Raw genomic sequence first — 13,534 nt, forward strand, 5'->3', positions numbered from 1 at the left:
CCATTTTAAGATACTCTCTATCAAATTAGCCAACTACTGCCAAAGACTCTCCTTTCCCTTCTGAATCGCCTGAGCCCGTCTTCTGTCTTTCCGACGTTAAGCACACCGTTCAACCTGGCGACACTTGCGACTTATTGGCCGTTAAGTATAGCATCTCTTTAGTAGCTATCTTTATCGGCAACCCTAATATTCTTAATTGCAACGATATAGTCTAAGATATATTAATCTATCTACCGCTCTAATATAAGATATATAAACTCTAGGCAGGCGATAGCTGCTTATCTATCTTCGCCGCTATAGGCCTTTACCTAGCCGATATTCGTTTTCTGAACCCTTAGATATATAAGTCTTGCGGTAATATTAGGTCTGCCTAAGAGACCCTCGGTAGCATTATTTACATAACTCCGCCTAGTAGCAAGTACGAGCACGACGTTAATAACACGAGTTCAGACCTAGTATACTCTAAGTATACTAAAAAGGCTATTCTACCTCCTAAGGGTGCCAGTCTAGCTAAAAAGACGACTAAAGAGTATAGACGTTGGTATATAGTTCAAAAGGGAGATGACTATGCTATAGTTCTAGTCTAGCACCATATTAGCCTTCCCCTCTTTACCGATGCCAATCTATCTATTTCGGCAGATAAGTGCACCACGGATCTTATCCTAGGATGGACCTATTGTATCGGACTAACTAAGCAGGCTTTCTTAAACCAATGGGAAATTCCTCCGCATTGGCGCTTCGGATGCTATGCCCGCGAGGCAGATACTATTAATCTTACTGTTTTGACGCTTAATGAAGTGAGATACGTCAAACCCATGTCTATTATTGCCTGCCAATCCTACTATTTCTCTTAGTCTCTGTACGCATTCGGACTGCAGAACGGCGATTCGTGTCTATGCGACTCTCGCCTGCGTATAGATAGTCAGCGCATAGACGATTCCAACTGCAATATTCACTGCAACGGCAATAATACGAATGTTTGCGGTGGCAAAGATGCCGTTGAAGTCTTTGGCATGGAAGAACTGCTACGTGTCGAGTACGCTAGTCTTGGTTGCTTCATCAAAGATGGTAACAAGGAATTAATACATGGCATTGCAGGTGGCGACAATGTCAATTTGAAGGAGATGACTGTGGAAAAGTGCGCAAGTACGTGCACTGTCACTATGAAAGCCGACTTCTTTTCTCTGAGTGAAGGCTCAATCTGCACTTGTGGTAAGGAAATGGTTCCAGGGGCTACCAAGACCAGTATGGCGGAATGCAATGTAGCATGCAATGGACGGTCTAGTGAAAACTGCGGTGGGAAAGATAGAGCTGAGATTCATACAACCAAGTCTAAATATACAATATCTAAGTAAGAGCTCTGGTAGGTTAAAGTGGAGATGAAGCTTTTCCAACCTGGAATACTGGGCAAGGCTAAGTTGGATTTCTTGATGCGTTAGATCCATGCTGTAAGTTAGCTGACTGATTTCTTCTGTAAAGTATAGGTGATATAGGCATATGGGATGACCCCTGTGATGATCGAGAGGCATGGTTGGTTCAAAAGCGGAAACGGGCCCCGTTTCGGTCTTTAATTCTTGAGTAAGGGATCTGATTAAGCTTTTTGCGTAGATCAAGGCGCATAAGAAGGAGGTGTTCAATATCTAGTAAACCTGCATCTGCAGCTAAGGAAGTATCCAGATAGTGTACGATCTTCGGGCTCAGTTAACCTATCGAAGACCGGGCTGCAACTATAATAAAGAACAGATCTTCAACACATCATAACATCATAACATCATGACCCGATGCTAACACAGTGGCCCCAGATAATGTACGTATAGTCACGGAAGCCGAACCATGTACATTCATCGCTAAGCCTAGGCAAATTACAGGCTATTTGACCTATTCAAAACTATGGAAATGTGTTAATCTGAAAGGAGGCTTGCTGTCTGGCTGCCTTTTGCTGGGTTAAACAACTTGCGTTGTCTGGACAACGAACCCTCGGAAGCAGGCCATACTTTGGGAACACCAGGCTTGTTGCTTGGAACCCACTTGGGCTCGTCACCCATATGTGTCGTATTCATCGCAGGCGGCACCAGCGGTTGCGCACCCTTCGGGCGAGCCATGAGTCTCATGGTAGAAGTATCATACGCACCTAGGCTCAGAAGAATGCAGCCGCCCGTCTCGGGAGGATCAAGAACGTATGCCCCTCCGTAGCTAGACTCCACGTCCGCCTCCTGGTCCTCGCAGAAGAAGGCAGTATCCCAGCCAGCCAGGCAGAGGTCGAAGTTGAAGTCATCTTCGGCGAAGGGGAAAGGCTCCTTGGTTCCACACCCGCTCTGATCGGGCGCCCATTCCGCCGACACTATGACCATGTAGCCGTCCTCCTCGAGCGCGATGTTCTGGCCCACCGCGTTGTTGGGGTCGAGCACGTAGTTGGACGAGCAGAACGACTCGATGACCTGCTGCGCCTCTTCAATGGTGAACTCGACATAGCCGGAGCGATCGGCGAAGCAGTAGCCTTCACCCTCGTTGATGGCCGTGTTTGTAGGGTATGATATGGCAGTCGCTGTTGTCTTGGTGGTGGTGGTTGACTTGCCGACCGTTGTCGTGGCCTTTGGGTACGAGGTGGTAATGATTTTGATATCTGTCAAAGTGATAGAGATGGTAGTGCCGATATGAGAAGGAAGAATGATAGCCGAGGTTCCTCGCATCTTGGTCTTGGTCGCCGACTTCACGTTGGGAATGGGGTAGGCCGTCTTATCAACCGTCACATAGCCGTCATTGACGGGGTATGGTGTTGAACTGACAATGACGGTTGGAGAGAAGGTGGTCTCGTAGGCCTTGCCTAACTTGCCATGCCCGCTATCGTCATCGCCGAGGTCGTCCTTCCGGGGGTCGACCGTGATGAGTGGACAGGATGAGCCCGTTGTTGTAGCCGTTGCAGTCAGGAAGCAGCCAGTGATGATCTCGGTCGAGGTGGTGGTACATGAGGAGGATTTACACGATACCCAGTAGTCTGTTACTGAAGAGGTGGTGCAGTCACAGCCAATATATGTGTTGCAGACAGTGGCGCACGGCTTCGTCGTACAGACTTGATGGCACTCGGTGTTGGTCTCCGTCGCACAGTCTTCTTCTTCGTCATCGTCATCGTCATCGTCATCATCGTCATCATCGTCATCTTCTCCTTCTTCCTCATTTCTCTCTTCGCATCCTGCACCAACACAGTTTCCCCCTGGTCCAGGACACCCGCCTCCAATGCAACCGATGGAGCCTCCGCCTCCACCGCCGCCGCCTCCACCTGGACTACAACCAAAGAGACAGAGATTGCCGCAGCCAGATTTGCAGACAGGCCCAGGTGGCCCAGGAGTGATGATAATGCCCGGAGCAATACCTGGTGGAGGCCCGATATCAATATCGTCATCATCATTGTTATCATCGTTGGTGCCAGTCGGAAACGGTCCCGGCTTGTACGTGTAAGTGATGTCGTGAGTGGGTTCAGTCAATGTGACGGGCGACGGAATGACACTGCCTCGTACAGGGACAGACTTGGAGGTAGATGCTGTCAGAACAATGTTGGATACCTCAATCTCAGATGTTATAAGAGGCGGGAGCGTTATGCGAACGGTGATTGTTGTTGTGCGATATTTAGTCACGCCGTCAGTAGTTTCAGGCCATGTCTCCTGGATGGTCTCGGTGATGACGGGAAAGCTGATTGTAGTCTTGGAGGAGAGCGGCCATGGTGGTAGGACGAGAGTACAGGGCGGCTGGCACCCTGCTGTCGGTTTCTCGGAGCTCCAGATTTTGGGGTCAATGTATACAATGTCGCCGTCTCCGTCGCCACCTTCGTTGCCGCCTTCGTTGCCGCTACCATCATTGCCGTCACCATCACCATCGCCCGGCTCGCCAGGGATAGGCTGGTCGGGTTTCTCTGGTAGTTTGGGCTTCCAGTCATGGTCATTGATGTATGCGTTGATGGCGCCCCCGTGAAAGACAACAAGGTAATCGGCCTTTCCATCGCCGTTGATATCTGCATATTGAACAGGGCCCTGGGGGCTGACGCCACCAGCAATGGTGCCCATATCATTCCACTTGCGGCCCTCGCCGATAGGGATCTTGCCATTGTTGCGGTAGCCTTTCGCGGCGCCTCCCTCGTACTGGACGATATAGTCCGCCTTGCCGTCTCCCGTGAGGTCGGCGAACCTGATCTTGCTGCCTGGCTCGCCGACGCCGGTGGCCACGACGATGCCCTCCTTCCAGATGCGACCACCATCCCTAGGGGGGATGTTCTTGTTATTCTGCCAGTATTTGACTGCTCCTCCGTCGTACAGGATGAGGAAGTCATCATAGCCGTCCCCGTCGAGATCTGCGAACCTGACCTTGCTGCCAGGCTCTCCAACGCCCGGTGCGATGACGACGCCGTCCTGCCAGATCCGCCGATCTCCTGGGTTGGGGAGGTTTCCGTTATTGATATACGCCTTGACAGCCCCGCCACCGTAGATGACCAGGTAGTCAGCGCGCTTATCGCCGTTGACATCGGCAAACTCGATGCGTGAGTCCGAGAGATCTTCATCAAGGCCGGGCGCGATCTCGCCGATCGACTCCCACTGGTCGACACCCTTGTTGAGCCAAGCACGAGCCCGGCCTTTGGCATCGACCGAGATCAAGTCGTCCAGGCCATTACCCGTCAGGTCGGCTAAGCGAAGGCTCGAGCCCTTAGTGCCAGTGATGCCAAGGTTCTTCCACATGCGGATGCTTCCGTCGTCGGCAATAGCAAGGAAATCAGCCAGGCCGTCGCCATCCATGTCTGCGAACCGTATCATATCGCCCGTGACACCCGATATGCCGGGTGCAATAGTACCCAAGTCGTCCCAATTGCGGCCACCCTCATTCAGGGTGTTACGGAACGCCTTGACGGCACCACCATCATAGACGACTAGATAGTCTGCAGCAAGGTTAGTTTCAAGCCAAGGTAAAAGAACCGTGAAGGACTTGCCAGCCTTTCCGTCACCATCAATGTCTCGTACCCTTGCCGAGTTGGCAGGTATACCGGCAGGACCAGGAGCAATGGTGACCTCGGTCTCCCAGTTCTTCTTATTGCTGTCCTTTCCGTTGTTGTGTGTGTTGCGTGCCCACTTGACAGCGCCGCCACCATAGACGATAACATAGTCAGCGTACCCATCACCATCAATGTCTTCGAAGTAGACCTTGTCCCTCGATTCGAGGCCAGTTGCCCACTTGGAATCAAGGGATTCAAACTTCTTTCCGTTGTCGACGTTCTTCCAGACCTTGGCCGCGCCACCCTCATATATGGCAATGAGGTCAGCCTTGCCGTCGTTGTCGACATCTGCAAGGCGGATCATGTTGCCCTTGATGGACTTCCAGTCTGGGTTAATCTTGCCGATACTCGCCCAGTCGTTGGGCTTGCCGCCGTTGATCCAGGCTCGCATTGTGCCATCGCTGTCGGCGACGACGTAGTCAGCGATGCCATCGCCGTTGAGGTCGGCCAGAATCACCTTATCGCGGCTGCCGTCCTCGACAGCCCCACGAATGGTGCCAACTGGTTCCCAGGTGCGGAAGCCTTCGAAGACAGTTCCCTGCTTCTTCCAGATTCTGCCCTCAATCTCCTCTTGAGCCCCACCACTCCCTCCTCCGACGCCGAGGCCGACACCTGGTAGGCCGGCGGCATCCCTCTGGACAGGGTTCTTTAACCAGCCTCGTTCGTCGGCTTCCAAGATTGCCTTTAGCCAAGCGTCGGCCATCTTCTTGTAGCCGCTGTCATTTGGGTGTTTCTCGTCCCAAAGATCAGCCACCGTGATGTCGATTGGGACCTCAAGGATGTGCTTGCCATCCTTTTGTCTCTTCTCAATAATAGAAATGACCTCCGGGTTGAAGCGATCAGTGTTTTGTTGCATTCTAGGCTTGTTGGCCCAGATGACTGGAGCAACAAGAACAGTGACGTCTGGGGCGTTCGCAAAGAGGCCATCGATGATGGTCGCGAGCATATCAGGAGAGCCTTGGAGATCCTCTTCCAGGTCCATGTTGTTCGTGCCAGCATGCAAGAGAACCACGTTGGGGCGAGCAGCAATTGAAAGTTTCCAATACGTGTTGATATCTGCGAGGACTTTCCCACTGTGGCCTTCGTGGTCGTTGTCCGCCATGCCAGTGGGGGGGTGCTTCAGGCTGCCAACCATATCGACCGAAGTACCTCGGCCGATAAGCATCTCACGAAGACGCTTTCGGTAGCCCGTTTGGTCTTTAGAGCCGTTGCCTTTGGTGATTGAGTCTCCGAGAGGCATGATACGGAGGCTCGGAAGCCCTGATGCAAGCGGCGCTATCAGTGCCACGAGCACCATCACCAACGTGATGGCGCCCCGAAGCGTGGAGCATGTCATAGGGAATGGTAATATCAACAGTAGAGAAATAATATCTTGGGACGTAACTTAAGATAGTTTGAGAAGGGGGGGTAAGAATGGCGGTGCTTGACCAGCTTCTACGGTTTCCCCGAGGGTCTTTATGCCCACCTGTCATGAGACTGCAGAGCACCTTTGGTTATTCGAACTTGGCATCGCCACTATCATGGCCCCCAAACATTCCTCAACACCGCCTACCTCTAGCCTCGCCTCCTTCGTGTTGGTAGCTGTTGGTTCTAGGATACTAATGCACCCTCAGTAGGCTATGCAACGGGGCAGAAAGAAACCAGCAAGGTTGAAATCGGTCCTTCCCTTCCACTACGGAATGATGAAGGGTGTGGTTTTTCTGCTATCATTTTGGATTCTTGCTCCAATAATAGGCAAGTGTGTCTCATTAGTTGGGTCGGCTGTGCCCTGGAGGGCTGTTGGTTCTGTTGTGTTGGTTGAAGGATAACATGCAGGAGGATTCGGGAACGTCTTCGGGTCCGAAGGCCGGCGCTGTTGGTTGTAAAATAGCTCAGGCTCCGCAGGAGACAACGGTGCAGTGGGGCTTTGAGATGTCACGGCTCGTCATGAGATGGTGATGACTAGCTTTATCAACTGTGCCGGGTCAAAATGCAGCGTATATACATGAGAGAGAGGGCAATAAGTGGTAGCCAGGTACTTGTCTTGCTGCTATATTTGCATTTCCGTTTGGTTGATCAGAGGCCTCCCCCCACTGCCCCTTCGAGCCCTTGAGCAAGCTGCTACATTTGCCTTCCAATTGAGGAGGAATAACATGGCGCAAGTGGGATGCGCGCTGATCATGGCGAAGAAACAGACGTGGCTAGGCGCATTGAGGTATTTGGCGCGCGGCAAATAGCGCAATGGGGGCCAAAGGACAAAGTTAATTAAACGGGCCACCTACTGCAAAGCCATGCAGGAACTTTGGCGCAGGCACCCTGTCGTTGGTAAAATATGCAAACCGTTCCGAAGAATCCTCGACTGTAACCCCCTTGCTAACCTATTGCGTGAGAATCATACTAGTAACTGCCGACATGAGCCCACGGGATGGCCCAACGAGCCGACTCGGCAGCTTAAATTGGAACCACCATTGCCAAGACTCCAACAACCAACAAACCGTATCATTAAAGATACGAGGGTCGACATGGCTTGTGAACGACTCTTGTTTCAGGGCCGGGGTGCTACCAACAGCATTCACCAGAAGGGCAGGTATCATCAAGATCCTTCATGATGGAGCTTGGCAACAATCGCTGATGCGAGCGGCGCTATCAGTGCCACGAGCACCATCACCAAATTGATGATGCTTCGAAGCATGGAGCACGCCATAGGGAGTAGGAAAGGGATATCTCGAGATGTGATTTGAAAAATTCCGTAGAAGGGGGGGCTGAATGGATATGCTCGACCAACTTCTGCGGTCTTAACTAAGAGGTTTTATGCAGCCTCTCATAAGATTGCAGAGCACTACCTGCTATTAATTGAAGTCACTATCCCTCATAACTGCCGTGACCATTAGCCGCTCCCGACACTGCCTCGATCTAGTCCCGCCGCTTCCTTCACGTTGGCTGTTAGAAAGCTGTTGGTTCTAGGAAATGACAGAGTTTGGTGTGGGGACGGGATATTCAAGGCCTCGAAACGTAGCTACAAGGTCCGATTGCTTAACGTGCATCCACCAATTCGAGTTTTGCTGTGCACGCTCAGTATCGCACGCCGATCATCACGATTGCCAACACTCTCACAACCAACAGACCGTATCATCACGGATCCTCAAAAAAGGCCTGCCACCGACTTTTCGTCAGAGACTACAGACTGCTACAGGGGAGCAAGGTATAACCAACAGTATTCGGGGCTTAGCAATACCCACCCCCAACTTAGTCTTCATGTCGCCTCGTCTTTCTGGCTCTAAGCGGTGGTGCAAAGGACCTTGACCTTCTAAATTAAGATCTTCTAAATTAAGCACAAATCTCTTCTGTTTTAACCATTAATACAGCAATAATTCATCTCTTCCCATTCCCACCTGTCCACCAACTTCTCCCCTTTTCTCTCTACCATTTACAACTACCTTAAAGGGTCATTTTTATGAGTATGGGCACAAGACGACAACTCTCGTGGAGAGCAGCCTTTGCTCTTATTCCTTTTTTTTCTCTATCACTTCTATTACTCTCCTATGTGGGCTTTCCCCATAGTTCCCATCTGAATCCTCGAGCCTCTGCTACAGATCACCATGATGCGGTTGATAACCTTACCAAGCGCGCCACCGACTTATACGAGCCGGCCCGCGAGAAGGGAGCCAAACTGCATTGTCTAATGGGCATGTCTAAGGCAGATGCTAAGGCTGCCAATGGGGGAGCTTCGTTAGAGTCGCCGATATACCTACAGACAGACCTTTTGCCGGAGACAGAAGGTTGGAAATACGCGGACTCAAAAGTTTACTTCGCAAGCTACTTAAATGAAGCTTTGGCTGCACTCAACATCCCCAGAGAGTTTCACCATCATACCTGGAAGCATCTAGAGTCAACGGAAATCTACGATGATCCGACCTGGTTCGTTGATGACAATGCTGAGCCAAACTTCAATTCCCAGCCAGGCCAGGTAAGATATTCTCACCCAGTAATGAGGTCAAAAACCAGGCCTGAGTCTCTGATATATCAACGAAGGAAGTATTCTAACTAGAGTAATATCATATATAGGCCTCGTTGGCATCTTTTGCCAACTCGTTTATTTTAGATCCTGGCGTGATCATTGCTGATAAGAACCTCGGGGTCGCTGAAGCTATGAAACAGAATCTCATTAACCCAAATTCTCTCACGACGCATATCAAAAAGGTAAGCCAGGCGTCTAGATCCCGTGGAGCTAAAGTTTTATCTCGTACAACTGCTAACTTCGAGCCTCAGTGGAGTGATATGGCGTGGATACAGTGGGTAAGTTGTCCCCAAGCTCCTTTGCGTCTTCTTCTTCTTCTTTACCCTTATCGTTCTATCATCTTCCCCTTCTCTCCGCAGCAAACTTCTTCCATTGGCCCTTCCTTCGCACAATAAGCTTCTTACCTTCTAACTCGGATGATGGCAGTTTAATACCTGTAAATTTCAAGAAGGGGATGTCACAACTCTCAAGTATATCATTCGCTCTTGGATTACAAACCACACCACTCTATCATTGATATTCGAAGCCATTCTCAATAAGAACGACAAGGATGGCAAGGGAACAAGGATCGGCCGGTGGAACGAAAGGATAACCCTTACCGTCGACGACAACCCAGACGAATTCCACGCTATACTTGGTAGCCCCAACGGAGCAGGATCGGCCTACTTGTTGATTAATCACAAAGACAAACTGGGGGTTAGGGTTATTAATAAGGTTGATATATTTGTTCCTAATATTGGCTTTGATGTGGAAGGAACTACAGTGGACAAAGACCTTGAAGCAAGGAAGGTTATGCTTTTGTTTCATATAACCAAGGTTTAGTTAGCTTCTGCTAATTATTGGCCTTTTTTTTTATCAAACGCCGTAGTCCTCAGTGCAGGATGTTGTGATAACGATACCAAGTAGATCAATTGCAGCCGTTAGAATAAAATAGGATATAGACATTTAGGCAGAGGTATAGTAACCTAAGAACTAGAGTGAAGGGTGTGCCCTTGCTTCCGGAGTTCAGCCTTCAGACTTGCGACCTCATCAGGAGGCAAGATACTCTCCCATGCAAAGAAGTAAAACTCGGGTGGATGATTCATTCCCGCGATCCCAAAGGTCAGGCCTAAAAGATGCATCCTCCACTGATCCCAAAACGCGACGCCCAGTGGACGGAACGAGTCGAACTTGACTCCTGGAATAGGCGAATCATTGGCAGCGCCAATGGTGAGCGATCGAAAAATAGATATACCAGAAGATTCTCTTTGCAGTGCTTCCTCTGTCTGGCCCCACTGATAATGTTCATTAAGCTTTGGCCGCTTAATCGGTGTGCCACCCTCTGGTATCGGAGAACCGTTCCTTAGTGGGTGGGTTTCGCCATTTCGACGATAACCCCAGACATTCCAGATTACCTCTTTTCGCTTCGGCAGTGCCGTGATCCACCTAGTACTTGCCGAATATGACGGTGGCCGGGGCAATCGGTGGTAGACATCTATCGTCGCGTCTCCAAGCGTCGCTAAGTAGTGCATCGCAGACCTAACCTCCTCGGCTTTGTTGGGAGGACCATCAGGTCTATCGACCAAGTCCGCTGGATCCATGTGGCTTAGCATCTCGACATCATGAACCGGCCAGCCCATTGTGTCCCTCTTGTAGTGAGCAAGACGGTGCACTTCGCCCACAAGCTGTATAATCCACATAGCACGCAGGACTCGCATCTCCTCTACCCAGGTCGGCTGCCCTGCGTCAACCACCTTGGCGGGTGTGCCGACAAACTGGCGATCCCAGGCTGCGACCCAGTCATCATTAGGACCATAGCCATGAGTATAGTAAGGCTTTGGATCAAAAGCATGTAGTGGCCTAAAGCTAGGGTCTCTCAGCCTTCGTAGGTATGACGCCAAACATGCTTGCGAAAGGGCAGAGATTTGGTGCGCTGTTGCAACGATTGATCGGAGCACCGACACAGGCACTGTCGTCTCGGATAGGAGTTCAGGACCAAGAGCGACGAATGTTGCGTCATTCGGTTGAAAGAAAGGAATTACGCCGCGTAAGAATTGAACCTGGAACTCGGCTAGATCGCGAAAAGGGAGGGCCTCAGAGCGCACGAGTATGACTCCACGGATGAGTTCCTTGACCTTTGGTGGCAATATCGAGTTCGGTCCAGAAAGAATCCCTTCGGTGATGGCAAGGGCATGGCTATGGAAGAGGCGCCAGACTTGAGGCGATGCCCTTAGTAAGTCCCAGAGCGTATCGAGGCCTGAGATGCTCGTGACGATTGGCAACAAGATCTCGGGGGGCAGCAGCTCCAAAGATGCTGCCGTATTCTGGGCGTTCCAACACATCTCGATATGAGTTATCGTCGCCTTTGCTGAGTAAAGGAGGTTTATGAGGGAGGTTTAACCAAGGAGCGGGGATGTGTGTGTGCCTCGAGGAACGACAGGCCACAATATTTCACGTGATTTGAACATGGGTGCTCGGGCTTCGTGTCTCCCCATGCATCGCGACCGGCGTCTTTCTTTTTCTCTTCTTCTTCTTCCTCTTTCCTCTTCTCCTTGACTTTAAATATCTTCCGACCAGTCTCATAATCCCTAATTATCTCTCTATTCAACTTCTCTTGCATCTACTCGGCCTAGGCAATCTTCTGCAAGGTACCTCGTCTAGAAACATAAAATAATTAGGTCAATTAAAGATTACTAATGCGCAGGCTCGTCCAGGACTTGCTAAACTCAACCATCTTATCAAAATATGCCACAATGAAATCGCGCCACTGAACATGGCCGAGATTCATCTTCTAAGTCATTCAGCCGAAGGCTGACTCTATATTAATCCATAAGTTTTCCCGAATAATGAGGGTTTAGTGCAGATAGGGATAAATAAGTTTCTCGGAATCTAATTGGTCTAAATTTTATATTGCCGGTCGCTAAAGAAGGCTAGATTAGTTAGCAGCTCTAAAAAAGGTAGGTATCCTCTAGCTACTATCTATTATTGCTTCTTTATTTACTTCTTTATTTATTATCGCTAAATTTACCTAGTGATTTATTTATTTGCTTGGCTAAGTAACCTTTCTTCTATTATTAATCCCGATGTATTATATGACTAAGGATGGATTCTAATTCTAGGGGTAATCTAAGCCTTGGATCTAATTTTGGAGTCTATTGCCCGTCTTATAACTAAATAAAACTAGCAAGTGATTTTATTAGCAGGAGGAAATCTACTAATTAAACTATAATATGCCTAGAATACCGGGACTAGCGTAATTCTGAGGTAATTAATATTATTGGTATAGTCTATATGCCTCCCTAACCTGATTAAGCGTGCTAGGTCCAAAGGTGCGGTCCTGACGTTAAGGAACCTGGCCGCTTGTCTTTCCTTAGCTAAGAGATCTGCCCCAAAAAGAACCGATAGAGATGCTAGCCTATCGCCTCCTAATAAGAGATCTAGAACCTAGCCTATATCGCTACTAAAGCTACGGCAACTTTATATAGCTAGGAGTTTATTCAGAGAGTTAATTAGCTAGCCGTATATAGTGCTAGGGACTCTAATTCCACTAACCTAATAAAGCACGCGGCGTTTTCGTGCTCTAGCTCCCTTACCTCCCGTGTAGCTAACGCCCCATCTAATCGCCTCATATTCTGACCTATCTACTATCCGAAGTAGCATAACTAGTTTAGATTACTCTTACTTAGCTGCTAGGTTCCATAGGGCCGGGAAGGACTCGTAAGATGATCCTTCTAAGGCCGGGGCGAGGGCCAAGCGGGCTACTATCTAGCGCGGCTATCATTCACGACGCCGTGCAGGCGAGACTATATCACTGACTCCCTTAATATCTCAAGTCAGCGCGTTTAAAGGTTCAGAGGGGCCTATGGTAGATATTCTTACTTAATGGTCGTAATACTTCGGGCTAACTATAGAATATAAATGCAAGCTAAGATTAACCGCGGCCGAGTAGGCTTCCAGATAGGGATAGGATAGTTAAGGAAAGAGATAACTAGGGCTAGTTCTTAGAGTCTAATATTAACGCCGAGGACTATTTTAACCTGCTGCTTTTGCCTATTCGGCCATATAGGTACCTAGAGTAAATAGGGGTAGAGTGTGACTCTGACCTAGGGGACGGGGACGAGGGCGACGGTAATGACTCCGTGGATAAGGGCCCTATTCATTATCGCTCGAGGCTGCCTTCTGCACGGCCGAGGACTAGTCGCCGTGGTCTGGCTCTTAGCATAGGAGGGCGGCCGAGATAATCTCAAAGGCAAACTCGATCGTTAAGGCCGCCATAATATATTTGGAGTCTAATAAGGATTCTACCTAAAGAGTCAGTAGTATTCCATACATAAGATCCGATATAGAATAGAGATCTAGAAGCTTACGCCTTAACTAGTCGCGATAAGGCTATCCTCTACGAGTTCTAGACAGAGCTAGATAATAACTAAATGCAGTTTTATAGTCGATGCTAAGAGAGTTAGTTCTAGATAAAGATCAATTGCGATGGTATTTATGCGCGTTATTATCGAAAGGATAAAAAA

The 13,534-nt window shown here is 49.4% G+C and overlaps 3 protein-coding genes across 3 annotated transcripts; 1 reads left to right on the forward strand and 2 right to left on the reverse strand.

Moving 5' to 3' along the window:
* Window positions 1-1,901: 1,901 nt before the first annotated feature.
* NECHADRAFT_39205 (carbohydrate esterase family 3) lies at window positions 1,902-6,371 on the reverse strand (the record flags this gene model as incomplete). The annotated part of the gene is made up of 1 exon (XM_003045644.1): window positions 1,902-6,371. One exon carries the CDS (start codon window positions 6,369-6,371, stop codon window positions 1,902-1,904), a length of 4,470 nt encoding a protein of 1,489 aa, XP_003045690.1.
* Window positions 6,372-8,474: 2,103 nt separating this feature from the next.
* On the forward strand, window positions 8,475-9,854 carry NECHADRAFT_39412 (uncharacterized protein; the record flags this gene model as incomplete). Its single annotated transcript, XM_003045517.1, has 4 exons — window positions 8,475-8,981; window positions 9,080-9,214; window positions 9,284-9,310; window positions 9,459-9,854. 4 exons carry the CDS (start codon window positions 8,475-8,477, stop codon window positions 9,852-9,854), a joined length of 1,065 nt encoding a protein of 354 aa, XP_003045563.1.
* A 143-nt stretch (window positions 9,855-9,997) lies between these two features.
* On the reverse strand, window positions 9,998-11,353 carry NECHADRAFT_39291 (uncharacterized protein; the record flags this gene model as incomplete). The annotated part of the gene is made up of 1 exon (XM_003045645.1): window positions 9,998-11,353. The coding sequence occupies one exon, from the start codon at window positions 11,351-11,353 to the stop codon at window positions 9,998-10,000; it is 1,356 nt and encodes a 451-aa protein (XP_003045691.1).
* Between the last annotated feature and the right edge of the window lie 2,181 nt (window positions 11,354-13,534).

This window comes from Fusarium vanettenii, assembly GCF_000151355.1.
Source record: "Fusarium vanettenii 77-13-4 chromosome 4 genomic scaffold NECHAsca_19_chr4_3_0, whole genome shotgun sequence".
Classification (NCBI taxonomy): Eukaryota; Fungi; Ascomycota; class Sordariomycetes; order Hypocreales; family Nectriaceae; genus Fusarium; species Fusarium vanettenii.